General features: G+C 41.0%; 1 protein-coding gene across 2 annotated transcripts in view; it reads left to right on the top strand.

Moving 5' to 3' along the window:
* Positions 1-19,654, top strand: part of UBR1 (ubiquitin protein ligase E3 component n-recognin 1) — a 64,107-nt gene that overhangs the window by 38,366 nt on the left and 6,087 nt on the right. For both annotated transcript variants that reach the window (XM_081000151.1, XM_081000150.1), the window contains exons 26-44: positions 508-607; positions 1,349-1,458; positions 3,080-3,169; positions 3,854-4,035; positions 4,335-4,537; positions 4,964-5,057; positions 5,624-5,776; positions 6,479-6,576; positions 7,870-7,963; positions 8,670-8,818; positions 9,524-9,579; positions 11,177-11,273; positions 11,545-11,612; positions 11,889-12,039; positions 13,424-13,511; positions 15,109-15,242; positions 15,999-16,107; positions 17,161-17,217; positions 19,096-19,173. In XM_081000151.1, the coding sequence (XP_080856277.1) occupies positions 508-607; positions 1,349-1,458; positions 3,080-3,169; positions 3,854-4,035; positions 4,335-4,537; positions 4,964-5,057; positions 5,624-5,776; positions 6,479-6,576; positions 7,870-7,963; positions 8,670-8,818; positions 9,524-9,579; positions 11,177-11,273; positions 11,545-11,612; positions 11,889-12,039; positions 13,424-13,511; positions 15,109-15,242; positions 15,999-16,107; positions 17,161-17,217; positions 19,096-19,173 (2,111 nt within the window). The remainder of the gene's footprint in view (positions 1-507; positions 608-1,348; positions 1,459-3,079; positions 3,170-3,853; positions 4,036-4,334; positions 4,538-4,963; positions 5,058-5,623; positions 5,777-6,478; positions 6,577-7,869; positions 7,964-8,669; positions 8,819-9,523; positions 9,580-11,176; positions 11,274-11,544; positions 11,613-11,888; positions 12,040-13,423; positions 13,512-15,108; positions 15,243-15,998; positions 16,108-17,160; positions 17,218-19,095; positions 19,174-19,654) is intronic.

The raw sequence follows: 19,654 nt of genomic DNA, 5'->3' as shown, positions 1-19,654 counted from the left end.
CTCGATGATCAACAGTTCATTTGTCTATTGCAGCACACTGCCCTTAGGTTTACTATCATGTGCTAGACATCTAGGTATCCAGATCATGGCCAGGTTACCTTGGGTACCTTGCTAACCCAGGTCACCTTGCTAACCCAGGGATGGGGAGCCTCAGGGCCAAATGTTTGCTGTCCTAGTCTCTGTGCAGCCTTCAGGACTCCCCAGGCAACACCCCTCTCCACCCTATTCCACACCCTCCTTTTGGGGTTTTGCCTGCTTAGAATGTGTCTTCAAGCTCATCATGCTACTTGCCTGCCTGGATGGAGAGAGATATGTGAATAAATTAGCATTTGTTGTTCCACCCAATTTTGCTTCTGGCCCTGCCCACTGCTGGCAAGTGGCCCCTGGAAAGGTTGCCTAGAAGGGAATGTGGCCATTTGGGCTGAAAAATGGTCCCCAGCCCTATGCTAACCAGAGGGTGTTTCATTCTAAGCAGCCTAGGTTTAGTACTTGTTTACATTTCTCTAGGTTCTTCACCTTCTTGCTTTGGGTCTACTTGAAGAAAAGCAGCAGTTAGAGAAGGTTCCCGAGGAAGAAGTGGCCTTTGACTTCTACCACAAAGCATCAAGTGAGTGTGCCATCTTGTAAAACAAGAATCTTAATTTTAAAGTTATTTCTGAAGTGCAATGTGAACTCACCGACAGGCATTTGAAGCAGAATTGCTACCCTTGATCTTAGATATGAAAAGCCACCAAGAGTTTATTTCCAGCAGAAAAATGCTTACTTAGAGAAATATTTTGAAATAAACACCATTTTAAAACAAGGAAGGAGAAAATTATTCAGTCTTAATTGGTCCACAGATACTACATTAATGCAGGGAAAATATATCTTACCAGGTTTAATCTGTAGCCGCCACTTGAGATACCAACTTGTGGTGAATTTCATTTGATGGTGAATACTTGTTCAAAAGAACTACAATGTAAACTAATTGCTTGCAGTTATTACCTGCATGCTATAATGGAAATTATTCTTTATTAAATTTGTATACCGCCCTTCATCTGAAGATCCATAGTGAAACATTTGGATTATGTTACATTTGGTGAGAAACAATGAAACATAGAACCAAACGCAATTCATTGATGCGGCTTTGTTTGTAGCTTGTTACCACCATCTTTTTGTAAAGTAGTGAAAAGCGATAATTGACAAAGAAGTCATTCATCTTCTGTGATATAAGGAGGTGTTGTAACAATAAAATGTCCCATGTCTAGTCTTTTAAGTCGTAATGTTTAGTAAAATGGAGAAATGATTATCTTTTACGAGAGAACGTGTGTGGTTGTTTTTTTAAAAAATTCTTCCATCTGTTTGAAAGGAATGGGAAGCTCTGCTTTGAATGCAATGAACATACTAATGATTTTGGAAAAACTAAAAGGAATTCAACCTCTGGAATCGCAAAAAGACATGATCAACTGGGTATTACAGGTAAAAAAGCCCCCCCCCCCCATGTCCCATGTTAATTTTTTTTTTTAAAGAACTTGACACATTTACTCTACAGAATGTTGCTGGTGCATAAAGTAATCTCTTTAAAAGATAGCATATACAGATAATGTTGTTGCTATCGTTGTTTGTTGCAGAAAACTCATAATGAATTAATGCTTGTTTATTCATGTGATAGAACTGGCTGGTGGGAGGGGGATTTTAACAAAAGTTAGCTTAGTGGAATAAGACAGTATCTCTGTTCTGGTTCAAATGAGATATGCAACAGTTGCTACTGAAATGTTGCTCTTTATTGGCTTTTCCAAAGTCTATATGAAACTAACGATCTGTTCCTCGTGTAAAGGATTGTGTGACAAAACATGATCCCCTGTAAATACAGCAGTTTTGAGATGACCGGGTTTCTGCTTTGCCACAACCATGGACTACTATGAATGTTTCATTGCTGATATTTAAAGTCCTTAATGACTTATAATCAGGATACTCAGTAGACCGCCTCTCCCAATCTTTAGGATCTTCCGAGAAGACTCTACTGGTTGCTCCACAACCAGCGACTGTCACTTGGTAGGAATGCAGAAATGGGCCTTCTTGGTGATAGCACACAGCCTCCAGAATGTGTTCCCTTGGATAATTTATGAGGCAGTGTTTGTAATAACTTTTAAGTGTCTCATAAGCTTACATATTTGTAAGCAGGTGGCACTGTGGTTTAAACCACTGAGCCTCTTGGGCTTGCCAATCAGAAGGTTGGTGGTTCGAATCCCCCTGATGGGGTGAGCTCCTATTGCTCTGTCCCAGCTCCTGCCAACCTAGCAGTTTGAAAGCATACCAGTGCAAGTAGATAAATAGGTACCACTGTGGAGGTAAACAATGTTTCCGTGCGCTCTGGCTTCTGTCACGGTGTCCTGTTGCGCCAGAAGCAGTTCAGTCATGCTGGCCACATGACCCGGAAAGCTGTCTGTGGACTAACGCCTGCTCCCTTGGCCTGAAGTGAGATGATCACCGCAACCCCATAGTCGCCTTTGATTGGACTTAACCATCCAGGGGTCCTTTACCATTACCTTTACGTACGTATTTACCAAAGCTTTCCTGGACTGTGACTCTTATTTTTTAATTTTTTTGTTTTATGTACTGCTTAGTTTTATTTGTGACATACTGTTGTTTTGTTTTCAGGACATTTTAATGCACATTGCATTTTTTTCTTGTTTTTATGTAAATGCTTTAGATTTTTTTAATTATATAAGCAGTATACATTAATAATAAATACCACAAGCAAGACATTTTTGAATAGCCTATGCAAAAAAGTAGATAATTGTTAAAGCCATTTTATAACTATGTATACTTTTTTGTACACTGAGCAGCTCCATTTGTACACACCATTATTACCTGTAGTCTTTGTAGAGACTAAATAGAGAAAAGTGAATAAAGGTATTAATTTCCAAATATAAAGATAGTAACAAATGGTATTGATTGTATTTAATACTGGTGCTGCTGCTAATGGGGTAGATCTTGTCCAGCATGCTTTCTTTCATGGGGCAAACCATAATGTGGCTTGGAAATATAGAAATATCACAGTCTATTAGTATTGTAACTATTAAATCTCTATTCCCAGATGTTTGACACAATAAAACGGCTGAGAGAGAAGTCATCTTTTCCCACAGCAGCCATTGCATCTGGGCCAGAATCTGCAAAAGCCAACGAGGTAACTATAAAATAGGAAAGAAATAATGTATTCACAAGAAGATTTGGCTGTTTCTACATTCGGATTTCTAGCCCCTGGGCTCACAGCTCCATGCTTTTAAATGCAAGGTTAAATATTCCATTCTGATTAACAAAATTATATATTTTAGAAGTGGGAACTGATTTGGAATGGTGAACTTCCTGGCTCCTTGATTTTTTTTTCTTCCCCCGATATTCCTTTCTGGCAGAACCCTCTGTAACCAATCTCTCTGGAGGCTATTCTCTCTAGGAAGCTGTTCCTAGTGCTCCCAGCCACATCTCCGTTGTACGTGAAGTTGTAATTTCACTTGCCCTGAGAATCTTTAGACACTGGAACTTGAGGTTTAAGATGAAGGGCAGCATTATTGTGCCTGTGTCTAAAACCTGTTATTAGCCCTGTACAGCATTGCACTGATAAGAAATTCTCATTACCTTTTGGGGACAGAGTCTGTTCACAGGTTAGCTGTGAGAGGCTTGGGATATGGAGGTGGAGTAGTGTCACATTATTTTTTGTTAAGCAGAGTTTCACAAGTGCTAAGCAAACGCCATTGTTATATTATTGAAAAGTGATTCTATTTTAAAGATTTATTCCAGTTATCTTTTTTGTTAACAAATAGCTTGCCTGGGTGTTTTTGTTTGTTTGTTTTTTGCTTTGCCGCTAAATAAGATGCAGAGAACTCAGGACAAGGAAAAGGCTGAGAGGAAGAGAAAGGCCGAAGCAGCCAGACTTCATCGCCAGAAGATCATGGCCCAGATGTCTGCTTTGCAGAAGAACTTCATTGAAACTCACAAGCTCTTATATGAAAATACTCAAGAAACACAGGGAAGGGATGTTATGGAAGAGGAGAGGTAGGAAAATAACAATTAGTAATAGATTTTGGAGTAGCTTTTGATAATATAAAATAGTACAAAATTAGGAGTCATTGGACAGTTTTATTGGCTCTCGTGGTGTTGGGATATAATCAACATCTATTCAGCATGTGGCTAAATATTGGTTGCAGTCCTGTTTTTCTGTGGAGGGTGAAGTAAAACTATAGTATTAATGTATAAATTTTAAATCATATGTGATTTTATTTAAATGTAAATCGCAAATAATTGTTTGCTGACAGGAATATGTTAGTTTGACTTTTGTTGTGTCTTTATAACAGCCCACCAATTATAGATTATACCAGAATTGCCTTGGGACCCAAGCAAGGGCCATCTGTTGCAGAAAAGGAAGTGCTGACATGTATTCTGTGTCAGGAAGAGCAGGAAGTGAGGTTAGAGTGTGCTGCCATGGTTTTATCTGCCTGTGTCCAGAGATCCACTGCCTTAACCCAACATAGAGGGAAAATGCTTGAACTTTCTGGGGGTATGTATCCTGTCTTCAAGTCACCTGCTTGCATAAGCAGTAATATTGCTTCAGGTTTCATTTTGTTAGCTCAAGTTACAGAACTGAAAGTCATGTTACGAAACATTGATGTGAATAGTTTTAGAAGCCATCTCAAATGCAGTTGAGAAATCAACCGTTTTATCCCTTCTAATTGAAAGAAAAATTGCCCAAACCTGAACTATATTGAATGTATGAGCAAAGCTCAAAATCTCATTTGATGGTCCGTTTCTTAGTTGGTGTTAATAAAGAAGGTCAAGAATTATTTTTTCAGTGTGTACTGTATAAGATGTACAAGATTTAAAAGATGCTTCTCTGGCAGAATTTTTGCTTGAATAGTTCTTTGCAAAATCTTTCATTTGGCACTAAATGATATAATCATCCTTCATATCATTTTTTCTTCAATAGATAAAATAGATCCTCTTTTCATGGATCCTGACTTGTCATGTGGAACTCATACAGGAAGTTGTGGTCATGTGATGCATGCTGCCTGCTGGCAGAAGTAAGTAGATACATTTAGTAAACTTTATTATTATTATTATTATTATTTTGCTTTAGTTATAGTCAATTTTGAAACTGTCTCTTCCAGCATATCTCAAGACATATTTAATGTCCAACAGATTCAAGTATCTCAGCAAAATAAATGAAACCAGGCTAGCATAAGTGTAATCAAAAGACAAATATGGACAAATATATTGGCTGTTTTGCCTGGGGCTGGGGAGAGTTGTGGTCCAAAATATCTGGAGGGCACCAGGCTGGGGATATCACATTAACCTGGAGCTCTTGAAATTCTGCTTCCAGAACTGCCTATTGGGGCTTGATCCTGAGTTCTCTCACTGCACTCTACTTCTTGTTATCTCCCACAATACCCCATAGTTCATTTACATGGTACAAAGTTTTGTATGATGGGTACAAAGTTCTGATCATTGTCCCTCTTTTCGCTTATGCTCAACAACAAAGTTATAACAGTAAGCCAAGTGCGTAACAACAAAGTATCATAACTCTGCTTTTCCTTGTTCACACTCAACACTAAAGACTTTCTTTTGGTTGTCTGTTTCAATATTGCAGGTACTTTGAAGCCATTCAGTTAAACTCTCGGCAGCGACATCATGTCGAACAAGTTTTTGACTTGGAGAATGGAGAGTACCTCTGCCCACTTTGCAAATCTCTGTGCAACACTGTGATACCCATTCTTCCTTTGCAAACGCACAAGATAAACAGGTAAGTTTAAACATTTAAATAGCCCGTTAATTAATTTTGTATACCGCTCTATACCTGCAGGTCTTAGGGCATTTCACAGGATAAAATCAAAATATAAAAACACAAAATACATTATCAAAATAAAAACAAAAGGAACCTAATCACACCCCCACACACCCCCAACACATTTTTAAAGGCACTGGATGTCAATTTTAGTCTGATAGCAGTTTTCTCGTTGCATGTATGGGGGAAAAACATGACGATGATGAAGATGATGACGAATTACATTTCTATACCACCCTTCAACTGAGGATCACAAGGAAGTTTACAATCTAAAAACACAAAAATGCATAGCATAGTAACAAACAAAAACAGTACCCTCCCCTGCAGTTTAAAAGGCAATAAATTGTTTAAATAGCCAAAGGTCTGTGAGAAGAGGAATATTTTTGCCTGGCATTGTAATGAAGGCACCAGGGGAGCCTCCCTGGCAGAGCATTCCACAAGTGAGGAGCCACCACAGAAAAGGCCCATTCTGTTATTTTATTTACCCATCAATTTTGAGTGTCTAGAAGAAGCTTTATAAAATGAAGTTATTCACATCTGAACCAAATAACTAAATAGCTGTTTAAATTCTCTTAAGACACAAGCATCTGAGACTGGGCTCCAGGGGTTATATTTTTTGCTATACTTGTGAAAACTACAACTACCTTTTTGTATTGTCAGTGAGGATGCCGAGGTGGTGGTTCAGCTTCTGTCTTTGAAAAAATGGATAGAGATTGTTATGGCCAGGATATCTGGTTACAACGAGAAAAACACTGAAGGTCTGTATATGTTACACTTAACATTTTTAAAATGTTTTTAGGAGGTTGCCAGGTCTTTATAAAACACTTTATTTTGCTATTGGTTAGAGGTACCATTTTGAGGATCATTGCAATCCTATTGTCTGCCCTAAAAATAAGTGATTGAAATATCTTCTAAAGTTGTGCATCTCTAACAGAGTGTGGAAAGTTATGAATGCAAATTGAAGGGCTTATAATTCCATTGTTTTGTGTTGCTGGATAGCGCTGGAGTCTGGTGCAGACTTTTATTGAATTTTTATTTAGGTATATACTAATCATGAAGTCATTTAAGATATAGGCTCCATTTTTCTTATATTAGGTTGGTACCCCCAGCCCCACCTTAAAATGTTGTGTTCTATTAGCTTTTTGACTGTTCTGCAAATGAAGCTCACAGACTTAGACTGAAAATTGATATTCAAAGATTAATCCATTTGCATATTAATAGAGTCAGCTGCACATAGCACTTACCACTTAATGACATCTAATAGGTTGTTATGTAAGAATTACTATGTCTTAATCCATGGGTAGGCAAACTGCAGCCCGGGGGCCGGATCCGGCCCAACCACCTTCTAAATCCGGCCCGCGGATGGTCCAGGAATCAGCGTGTTTTTACATGAGTAGAATGTGTCCTTTTATTTAAAGTGTATCTCTGGGTTATTTGTGGGGCATAGGAATTTGTTCATTCCTCCCCCCCAAAAAAAATAAAGTCCGGCCCCCCACAAGGTCTGAGGGATAGTGGACCAACCCCCTGCTGAAAAATTTTGCTGACCCCAATCTATCATTCATGATCTAAGAATTTTTACCATAGTAAGGACTGCTGCCCCTGCTTGCTCTGCCTGCCAACCCCTTTCCAAATCTCTCCTCCCTTTATACCTGACCAACTCCCCCTCTCTTTATACCTCACACATCTCCTTGCCCATCCCTGCATAGCTCACCCCTTTCCTTCTCCTCACAGCTCATCCCAAGCTCCACTCACTCCAGGCTTGCCCCAGGCCCCTCCCTCTCTCCTCATGGCTTGTCCCAACATCCTGCCCCTTTTAAAGGAGGGAAGAGGCACTTCAGAGAGCACTTTGCCAAACCGCACTGTGAAGCATCGCCTCCCCTCTGTTAAACAGCTTGCCTCGGCTGCCTGCCGCCCTGTCAGCACACAGGGTGGCTACATGAACTGCACCGTGACAACAGCCTTATGTTTTTAAGTATATAAGAGAAAATAAATAATTTTATTTCATTTAGTTGAACTGCAGTCTCACATGAATTTATTTCTCTTTTTAAAAGAAGGAAAACAGATTGCTCCATCTTTACGTGACATAGAAATGGAAGAGACTTCATCTGATTTCCATTCCATTCTTAGCTTTGGAGTAGATCCTTTGTAAGTGTTAAGACTCACATTTCTACTTTAGACTAATTTTTTTAAAAAAAATAAATCTGGAATCTATACAGTGGGCATTATTTCTGCTTAGGGGAAAATAATATTTTCATTAAAATATCTACATTCTACAACATTTATATTGGCCATTATGATTATTATCTCTGATCAAGCAAACCTCTGCCAGAGTTTTATCTAATTACAGTGGTGCCTCGCAAGACGAAATTAATTCGTTCTGCGAGTTTTCTCGTCTTGCGAATTTTTCGTCTTGCGAAGCACGGTTTCCCATAGGAATGCATTGAAAATCCAAAAGGAAACAAACTTGCAAGACGTTTTCATCTTGCGAAGCAAGCCCATAGGGAAATTCGTCTTGCGAAGCAATTCAAAAAACGAAAAACTCTTTCGTCTTGCGAGTTTTTCGTCTTGCGAGGCATTCGTCTTGCGAGGTACCACTGTATTGGTCACCGTTATCTCAGGATATAACTTGGAAAGCTTGTGTTTTTTACCTTAAGGATATAAGCACTTAAGAGAAGTCTATAATAACAAGCAAAAGCTGAAAGATGATTTCCTGTTACCGGGAACTGCTGATTTAAAGATAATTATGAAATGCAAATAAATGCAACTGTGCAAATATTCTCATAATCAGTTCTTTGAACTTTATCCAGCCTCACTTATTCACAATCTGACATTCTCCTGGCTTCCTCCACAGAGTTAAGTATTCTAATAGTATCAAGGAGATGGTGGTTCTATTTGCCACTGCAATTTACAGAATTGGATTAAAAGTTGCACCCAATGAAACTGATCCACGCATTCCTATGATGACTTGGAGCACATGTGCGTTTACTATCCAGTGTTTAGGTAAATCAAAAATAGAATTCCTTTCACAATTGGATTTCAGCTTTTATTATATTAGACATGAAAATAGCCAGGGTTTTAAACTTGAAAATATATAGACAGCTACTACAACGCAGTTTCTAAAATACTGTTATAGGGCAAATCCTATATAACATGTACAAATACTGTACAAAAATCAGACTTTTACAGTCCCCATTATCAAGCTATCCCATTTAAAATTGACAGCAAAATGCTGGGGTCCCCAAAATGGCAAAAGGTTGGAATGCTTTGTTTTAATTTGAGGAAGTGTTTTCAAGATCTGCTTCTTGTACTTAGACTAATGCTATGGGCATTTGACTACTTAACAAGTCACTTCAAAATCTATTTTAGTTGGGAATGCTCAATTCCCACAGACTGCAAAATGGCACAGTAGCCTATATTTTATTTGCTCTAGAATTGATATGAACACTGTGTTCAGACTTGGAAGCAAGCATACAGATGTGTGTGTGTTCCCTGAAATAGTAAAAATTAGATACTTTCATTCAAAGACATTGCTCCAGTTTGTTACCTCTTTCCATAGATCAAATGTTAATTAAAATGAACAGTAAGCTAAAAAGAGATTGAAAGCCAAAACAAGCAGGTTACTTAACTTACTGGAAAACTGAAATGCAAAACATTTTGACTGCTTGTAGAGTACATGACTCACTACCAGCTTTGTTTCTTTTTCAGAGAATCTTCTGGAAGACGAGGGCAAGCCTTTATTTGGTTCTCTGCAAAACCGTCAGGTAGGAACAATAAAGGATGTAATTGTTAAGGTAAAGGTAAAGGGACCCCTGACCATTAGGTCCAGTCATGGCCGACTCTGGGGTTGCAGCGCTCATCTGGCTTTATTGGCCAAGGGAGCCAGCGTACAGCTTCTGGGTCATGTGGCCAGCATGACTAAGCCACTTCTGGCAAACCAGAGCAGCACACGGAAACGCCGTTTACCTTCCCGCCAGAGTGGTACCTATTTATCTACTTGCACTTTGACGTGCTTTCGAACTGCTAGGTGGGCAGGAGCTGGGACCGAGCAACGGGAGCTCACCCCGTCGCGGGGATTCAAACCACCGACCTTCTGATCGGCAAGTCCTAGGCTCTGTGGTTTAACTCACAGTGCCACCCACGTCCCACATCAGTTATTTATTTAATGGATTTATTTATTGAATTTATATACTGACCCATACCCAGAGGTCTCAGTGTCGTTCACAGAAAAGATCACAATATATAAAATCAGAGCAAGAACAATAACCCAATAACATGCCCCCCCCCCAAAGAGCCACATTTTAAAAGGGTATAGGATGTCCATCAGGTCAACCAAAGGCCTGGTTAAAAAGGAACGTTTTTGCGTGGTGCCTAAAGATGTACAATGCAGGCGCCAGGCGAACTTCCCCGGGGAGAGCATTCCACAGACACGGAGCCACTGCAGAGAAGGCCCTGTTCTCGTGTTGCCATGAGGTAAGGTCCTAATGTGCCGCTATAGGTAGACTATTGAGCACAGCAACTACATTTATTACACTTCTTTCATAAACTAGTTATTCACATAACACACTTCCAAATGTAGGGGTGGTGCAGGGTAGGACTTGCGTTTAATGAGTGTGTTTTATAGAAATATAGAAATACTTTATTATCACTGTACCACAGGTAGAAAGTCCAGACAAAAAAATTAAGGAATACTTCGGTTCCAGTGCTGGGGAACCTATGATTGGCATCCAGTGGTATCCTTCTGGCACAGTGGACTTTGGCTTGTGCAGTAGGATTTCCCCTTCCTCTCAAATGCTGCCTTAACCACATGGAGCAGGTTTTTGGGGGTTGCTCAGGGGGTTCAGGAAAGGAGAGAAAGGGGGACTTCCTTGCATTTGCTCGCTTGACACTGGATATTGCCTGATGTATTGTCTTATTCATGTGCTCAGCAAGGCTTTGAACTTTGATTATCTCAAGTCAACAGTCGGCCTAGCGACACAATTAAACAAAACAAGTAAGTTTGAAAACTCTGGGCTAAGGATTCTGTTCCAGAGGATTGGCGAGGGCGGGGTGTGTGTGTGTGTGTGTGTGTGTGTGGAGGTATATGTAACCACTGGACCATTGCTTAAGTAGTTGCTCAGGCTATGTCATATATAATTTTCCATCTGACATTTGTTTTGGCATTTGTTAATTGCTATGCAGGAGTTTGCAATCCAAATGCCATCTTCTTTACTTGCCTTTTTCCTCCCTTTCTGCCTGTAAGGAGCCCAGGTCCTGGCTGCTATCTCCAGCCACTAGAACCCAAATATTTTTAGAGAATAGGGATGGGAAGCATAGCCCTCGTCTAACCAAACCTTTCTCCTTTATCTCCTCACCCTCTAGCACAGTGGTCTTAAAGCATTGCTGCAGTTTGCAGTTGCTCAGAGGATTACATTGCCACAAAGCCTGATCCAGCAACATCTTGTACGTCTCCTAGGAGGTAACATGGTGTTTTTTACCCCCATTATAAGTTTTGGAAATAAGTAAAGTCTTCTTGGAAAGATTCCTTCTCTAAAACAGTAAAATATTTTTCAGATAAGAGGCATAAGCTTTTATGGGTTTTTATTTTTCGTCTAGTAAGCTTGAAGAAACAAGAATTGACAAAGGGGGGAGCAGGGAATCTCACATCATTGCAAACCCTTTCTTTGCAATCTGTTTTACTGAAAGCAGACAGTCAGAATTTCCATATAATATATATTTTGCTCTTGTAGTTCTTCTGCCCAGTTTAAAAGTGGAAGACACACCATCCCTTCTAGACGTGGATCTGTTTCATGTTTTGGTAAGTGTGTGTAGACTTCTCTTGGCAATGATGCTCTTAAAAGTTTGAGATTGTGTGCAGATATTAGTTCCATGGCTTGTACAGTCTGGAGTCATGTCTGTAACAGTTCCTGGGGGGTGGGCAGTCCTTTGTGGGAATTACCTTGAGAGTGCCTTTGATTCATTTTGGATTTGACTTGTGTTTGTTTCCTAAGCCTTATGTAAAAAATGCCCCTGCAAATGGACAGTTTAATTTGTGATGAGTGCCAGGCCTATCAGTGTCTTATTTCCTTTTTAGGTTGGTGCTGTGTTATCATTTCCATCTTTGTATTGGGAGGATACTGTAGACTTACAACCTTCATCGATCAGCTCTGCCTGTAACAATCTCTACCTCTTCCACTTGGTCACTATGGCACACATAACCCAAATTATTCTCACTACAACTACAGGTGATGGTATCTTTTGTGTTTAGGTTTTTCTAGATAACATAATAAAGTACTTTTAGCTGTTTCGGCAGGAGGCTTTTATGCCTTCCAGTTCTCAAAAATAGTTCCATATATTTGTATGGTAGAGTGTTCACCTGCTGACATTCTAGGACCTAAGTGGCAAGGAAAAAGATCTGCTGACAGTAGAGATTTCCTTCATGGGTCTTAAAATTATCCCTTGCCTCCATCCAGCTACGAAATCCAAGCATGGTTGCACACACCTAACCCTTTCCTACGTCTAACAACTGTGTGGAGCATATAGGTGCTATCCCTGAACTGATGATTTGTGTCTTTGCAAACAAATCAGGCCCATAAGCCAAAAACAAACCTTGGTTATAGCTCTTGGCTTGTTTGGAGAGACACAAACCATGAGCCTGGATTTTAATATAATGCTAAGCTAAACCTAGCAGCATGGCAGGAGTGATGGAGGCGCAAACCAGCCACAAGTTTTGCTCCATGCTGTAGCATGCTGCATGATTATCTTGAAACCACAGTTTAACTTAACCATGTTATAAAGGGATGTGTGAACCAGACCACTGGCTCCTGGTTTACAACATATCTGGTTAGAGCAGTTACTGTGTTCATTGGCTAGGGCAGCTGTATAAGGATGTCAACAACTTGCTGGAAACTCCCATACTGGTTAACTTCATGCTGAACTACAGCTTTTGATTTCCCACCTGTCATTGCACATGCTTATATTAATGCTTTTAAAGTTCCTCTTTTTATACGGAACTTTTCCTCTTGTTCATTGTCTTGAGTTTAACCATTGTGATTTAGAAGACTGGGTCTTATATCTCCAAAACTCCACTTGCTTGGTTCCATAATTTTAACTGGGTATCTCTGGTAAAGTAGTGATTAAATAAAGGGCCTGAAAAGAGACAGCATGAAAGCTACTTCATCTACCTACTTTTGTGTGTTAATTGTCAGCAAGCCGAATGTGAAGTTGGTAAGCGTGTTGTTCCAACAAAATCAGCCCATGTCTACACCGCTGTTTCACGCTAGTCAACAGCATCAGGACATCTGCCCCAACAATATTATCAAGGTGGTGACTACAAGTTCCAGCCTGCCTTTTGATTTGCATAGATGTCTTCTGGACTTTAAGGTTAATTTCCCCCCCTAGCCTGACATTGTGGAGTTGAGGCAAATTATAGTCCACTTCTATGCTCGTCCTGGATTTAGAAGTGACTTGGGACATGCTGTTTCTCCCATGCACGTTGATGGCATTACATAAATAAGTAAATATTAATGTAAAAAGAGTGGATCGTTATAAAAGAGAAAAAGTACCCGAAAATTTGTAAATACTATTAAGGGAAAAGACCAAATATTTTTAAAATTATTTTTTGCACAGAGTGCCTGTCTGCACAAGTACAGCATGACAGTGAGGAAGCACGAGCAGCTGATTCTTTCTGTAAAGAAATTTGCAGGTACACAAGTGGGTAAGTAGCTTCTCTGCAACCTTTTGATGGATAAGGAGTGCATTGTGTTGAATCCCGCTCCTTTATTAGGACAAACAAAATGTCACAAAATAGTGTGCTAGCTTTATGGTTCTCTAGAACTCTTCACTAGGGTAGATGGTAAACAAAGCTGAGGAGGGGAGTTTAAAATGTGGCTGGCTGTAAAACAATAGAGTCTGCATCTGGTCAGAGTCTTAAGATGGAATATGGGAGGGAAGTATCAAGTATTCCAGTGAGGTTGTGAGAGGTGCTGTGCAGGTTTGAAGTTGCACCTAAGGCTTCTGGAAGACGGAATACATTCACCACCAGCCAAGTATCCCACTCCCATCCCCAAACCTTGCTTTGTTTGTAATCTAGACCAGCTTTTCTCAACTTCAGGTGCCTAGATGTTGTTGGACCATCATTCCTAGCCAGCACAGCCAGTGGTCATGAGTTGTAGTTGTAGTTTTAGCCTGATGAAGTGTCATGGAGAATTCAAAAGCTTGCACACATTTTGTAACGTTTTTCATTGACTTAATAAAAGTATTGCCCTAATACAATTTGGGTTTTCTTTCTTTCTTATGGACTAGCATTGCTACCTTACTGTACTGATGTTTCACATTCCCCAGGAAAGAAGGGAGAAAGGTTGATTATCAAATCAGGATCTGACATAGTTGTAATACTATGTGCAAAGTTCCTGTAACAGTTTTTTACTTCTACATTTAAAAAAAACTGCCTTCAAGCTCTTGGGCAGGGGTAAAGAAACCTTTCTGGCAAGAGGACCTGATCTTTACCTTCCCCACCTCTGATGGGCCAAAGTTGACAGGCAGGCTGGGCCACTCACCTGTCAGTTACCTGACTGTCGAACTTCAAAGTGAACCGCAGGTTTTCAAACAGCACATTGTAAACATCATTGAGCAGGGATATTTACAAATGGCTTTCAGAATACAATCCCATTTCTTCTTCAAACCACAGAGGTTTGAAGAAGAAGTGGGGAGGATTAGAGGTGTGCTGTCCCCTGCCCATCAGCTGAGATATTTTTGTAATCACTTCTCTGCAAAGCATCCATGTGTGTGTACATACATTTGTGTGTGAGGGAGATATTGGTATTTTATTAAAAAGCAGCTTAACAAGTATCTCTCTTTCAGTGAGTGAACTTTTTAATCTTTACCATTAAACCATTTGTATTTAAACAGTCAGGAATTTATATCATGTTTCAAAACCTGACCCATGGCAGGACCTTCTTGGTGGTGGCTCTCCATTTGTGGAATTTGTGGTTCTCCCTCCCTGGTGAGGTGTGTCTGTCTCCTTCATTAGTAACATTCAGAGGGGATTTTAAAATATTCCAGGCAATTGATAGCTGAAAGATGCTTGCCTGGCAACCCTGAAAACATTAAGTTAGGAAGAATATGTGACTCTTTTTCTATGTTTTTAGATGTACTTAATGTTTTTCACTTTGTTTTTTAATTGTATTGTTTTTCTGCTTAGTTGCCACCCTGCACTCCTTTGGGAGGAAGTGCGGGATAGAATTTTAATGAATAAATTAAATGTTGTTGACAACCTAAGATACTAAATACACATATTCAAATCTTTATTGCAGTTGTTATAGCCAAACAGTTGCAGGCTGGTATTTGTGGGATTGCATTAAAAAGGGCATCATGCCCTACCTCCGTTGTGCTGCTTTGTTTTTCCACTATTTGCTGGGAGTGCCTCCACCAGAAGAACTTTCATCAGGTAAGTAGCAGAGCATGGTAATCTCAGCATGCCAAGGTAACGCCAGATTAAAAATGTGCTGAACAGTATCAACCACTACAAAATGGTTTTCAGAAAGTTCTTTTGATATATATTGAAAAATCCTTCTCCATAAATAATCTCTAGTTTAACATTGCTCACCGGGGCAAGACTGTTTGAGCATACAACACTAATCCTGACTGCCACTTAGTTTCCAGGCCCAATTCAAAGGGTTGGTGTTGACCTATAAAGCCTTAAATGCTCTGGACTGCAATACCTTTAACCCCAGTGGTACAAGATTGTCCTGGCCACACTCCCACTGCCTCTCTCATACGAAGTGCTTTCTTCCCAGACCTTCAGTCTAAATCTGCTCTTCCATAACGGGCACATCAGCACTAAGAAATTCACACCCAACAAAGAGTAGGGGGTACCCCCAAAATAATTTGCTCCCACAGAGGCAGCTGTAGTCTTCCTTAACATGGGGAGGTTACAATTTGTGCATTCACAACAACGGTTCACATTGACTTACGGAGAAAAATAACTGACAGATTTCAATGTGACTACGTACATTCCCTCCACAGCAGCAAGAGTCTTATCCAAAGTAGTTCCTGGCTGTCATTCCAAACTGACTATTGTCTTCATCTGATATATTTTTACTTTATAAATCTGCACCGAGTATTCACTTTTAACAGAAAAAAGGGGTTTTTTTATGTTAGTTGCTGCACTTGAAGGTACGTCTAACATCTTTTTCCTTTGCAGTTTCAGAAGAAGGCCAATTCAAGGCACTTTGTGGATACTTGTCTCTACCCACCAATCTGTTCTTGCTTTTCCAAGAATATTGGGATACTATAGAGCCCTTGCTCCAGAGGTATGACTGCTGCTGGGAGAAAAATATGCATGTTTTTTCAGGTTCTCACATAGAGCATATGATTGTCCCAACATCCAGAAACTGTTGGCTGGGTGAGAAAGAGTGGGCTGGGAACCACAGAGTGCAGTGGAATTGAGACTGTCTAGTCTAGCCTTTGTCAACTTGGTGCCCTCTGGATATTTTGGACTACAATTCCCACCAGTCTTGGCCCTCACAGTTGGCTAGGGGTGGTGGGAGTTATAGTTCAGGATGTCCAGTGGGGAACCAGGTTGGCAAAGGCTGATCTAATCTAACCCCCTGCCTCAAAGTGGGATCATTTAGCCACCATCATTGCACAACTTAGGCCACTGTGTGTTGTGACCATAGGTAAGCCATATGAAGCTGTCTGTTGATCCAGAAGACTTGGAACAAGTTTGCAAAGTTGCACTGGGGTAAAAGGACAGACCCAGAAATGTGATGGAGATGGGCTGTGAGGATACAGAGTGTGTTGATGTGTCTTTCTGGGTAGAACAGGCATAACCTAAATACAGGCAGCCCAACATATGTCAGCTTACTTAACTGTGTTAAATATTAGTTATTGTATTGTATTTATTATATTATAGCAAAACGTAGTTTTCTAAAAATTAAGTGCCTGGTTCTCATTTGTTATCTGAGCACCTTTGTATCAAGGGAGATGGTTCTGCCTTTGTTTATGGCCTTAGGAAAAGCAAACACCTTTTGGGGGTTGCTGGCCAGTCATACCGACCCAAAATCTTTGTGGGCATCCAGTGTGCCAAACTGAAAATCAAAGTTGAAATATATAAGAAAATAAAAAAAAATTGTCCAGTAGCACCTTAGAGACCAACTAAGTTTGTTCTTGGTATAAGCTTTTGTGTGCATGCACACTTCTAATCTGTGACAGGATTTATTCACCACTTCAGGGCAGGAGAGGGAATGATTCCAGTTATGAGTAAGAGTAGCAAAACACCAATTTAACTGGTAGTTTTGGGGACCAAGCTAGCGATGGACAGTACTACAATATATTATTGTCCTGATGGAGAATTTCACATGCAGGTGGTGTGCGGATCCAGCTGTACTCAGCTTTCTGAAGGGGAAAAGTATTGGAATAAGGTCAGTTTTACTTCTTCTGTTTTCCTGAAACAGCAGTCTTGGTTGTATTTTAATATTTAGCAGTGTGTTTTCATCAGTGCCCCTTGCCCCTTTGTTTTTAGATATATTGCTCCCCCAAATGTCTGCTCTTGGGTAAATACAGAAATGTCAGGAGAGTAGATAACCAAACTCCCACAATATTTCTGTTCTGATAAGAACAGTAGTGCACATGGCGCCAGCTGCATTGTGTGGAGAAGGTGGGTGATCAGGACAGCCTTTCACACCACCTTCCTTGCCCAGCAGCTGCACAACATCCCTGCAGTGCTGCCAGTTGGTTCTTGTTATCTGGTAGTTGCTGCCACCACCCTGTTTTTAAGTCGTGTACAGCCCTAGAAACAAGGGGAAAACGCGGAACACCCAGTGAACTTAAAGCTTGCACCAGTATGCCTTGTGCCTCCAGCCAATTTCTTGCAGTTACGCAGAGCGTAACGCCTGCTTTCTAGCCTTCTGTTTCTCCTTGGGAATATGGCAAATTCCTGGCTTTACCACTCTGGCCCTAGACATCTAATAGCATGTGACCCAAAGTGATCTAGGCACGTGGCAGTCACACACTGATCTGACCAGCCCAATTGTGAAACTTTTATTAGAAATAAAGGCGAAAGCAAGCAACAGGTCAAACAGAACACACAGTGAACCAGAGTGCTAATCCTAGCCTGTCCTCTGCAATATACCGTATTTTTCGCTCTATAGGACGCACTTTTTCCCCTCCAAAAATGAAGGGGAAATGTGTGTGCGTCCTATGGAGCGAATGCAGGCTCCTTGGCTTCGCGGCGACGCGCCTGTCCTGGAAGCCGGAGGAGGAACAGAAGGGTCTCCTTCTGTTCCTCCTCCCGCTTGGCAGCGACGCGCCTGTCCAGCAAAGCCCGAGGAGGAACAGAAGGGTCTCCTTCTGTTCCTCCTCCTGCTTGGCAGCGACGCGCCTGTCCAGCGAAGCCCGGGGAGGAACAAAAGGGTCTCCTTCTGTTCCTCCTCCCGCTTGGCAGCGACGCGCCTGTCCAGCAAAGCCCGAGGAGGAACAGAAGGGTCTCCTTCTGTTCCTCCTCCTGCTTGGCAGCGACGCGCCTGTCCAGCGAAGCCCGGGGAGGAACAAAAGGGTCTCCTTCTGTTCCTCCTCCTGCTTGGCAGCGACGCGCCTGTCCAGCGAAGCCCGGGGAGGAACAAAAGGGTCTCCTTCTGTTCCTCCTCCCGCTTGGCAGCGACGCGCCTGTCCAGCAAAGCCCGAGGAGGAACAGAAGGGTCTCCTTCTGTTCTTTCTCCAGCTTTGCTGAAGGGCGCTGCGCCTTCTCCCTCTCTGCGCAGCGCCTCTCCTGTGAAGGAGGGGCGCTGCACAGAGAGAGAGAAGGCGCAGTGCCCCTTCAGCGACGCGTCTGTCCTGGCTTCTGCTTTAGCCCTGCACAGCCTCTTTGGGCAGGGGGAGCCTTCATCCCGCTGCCCTGAAGAGGCTTGGTGCAGTTACCCCAGAAGCCAGAACAGCCACACGGTATCCCAGAAGCCAGATCCCTCTTGCTGTTCTGGCTTCTGGGGTTCAGAATAATTTTTTCTTGTTTTCCGCCTCCCAAAACTAGGTGCGCCCTATGGTCCGGTGCGCCCTATGGTGCGAAAATACGGTAATTTCCCTAGACTGCTTACTCATAGGCTGAATTCCCTATAGCAAGGTTCTAATGTATAACTATCACTTGCAAGCTCCTACTGCAGAGATCATAGCTGTCTTTGTGTCATCAGCCTTTGCAAATTTTGGATGAAATGTGAACGTTTTAAAGTTCACAGAAGAGTACTTGGTTTCTTTGATGTGCTTTTGTATCCTGGAGTATCGTAATTCTTCTTACTTGAATTAACTAGGTACCCAAGAAAAAGAAATAAATTGGTAGAGCTTCCAGAAGACTACAGTTGCCTTCTCAACAAAGGCTCTCAGTTTAGGTGAGAATTAGAAGTTTCTTTTGTGACTTTTTACAGATTTGTTCTTCATAAAACTGCGTTCTGTCTAAGCGATCAAGATATGTTGCATAATTGTGCCAAGAGAATAATTTTAAGGTAGACACAGTGCTTTTTTTCTGGGTGGGTGCAGGGATACATATACCCCTAAACATTTTGTAAATCTAAGTTTGGCCTCATTGATAATAATAATAATAATTTATTATTTGTACCCTGCCCATCTGGCTGGGTTTCCCCAGCCACTCTGGGCGGCTTCCACAAATACCACAAATACACTAATAATTGAGGGGCAGTATTTCTATATAAGTAGGAAAACAAGAGTACCCCTAAACATTTTTTTAGAAAACAAGCACTGGGTAGACATATATAGCCTTTTTTAAAAAAATTGGAAAAGCAGCACAATTTGATTGTGCAAATGGCATTGCAAAAAAAAATTAAAAATTGTAAATGGACTTGGTTCAAATAT

The sequence above is a fragment of the Podarcis pityusensis genome (assembly GCF_964106645.2).
Source record: "Podarcis pityusensis genome assembly, chromosome: 1".
In the NCBI taxonomy this organism is placed as follows: domain Eukaryota; kingdom Metazoa; phylum Chordata; class Lepidosauria; order Squamata; family Lacertidae; genus Podarcis; species Podarcis pityusensis.
Note: the sequence above shows the minus strand (reverse complement) of the source record. Positions and strands in the feature narration are given on the sequence as shown.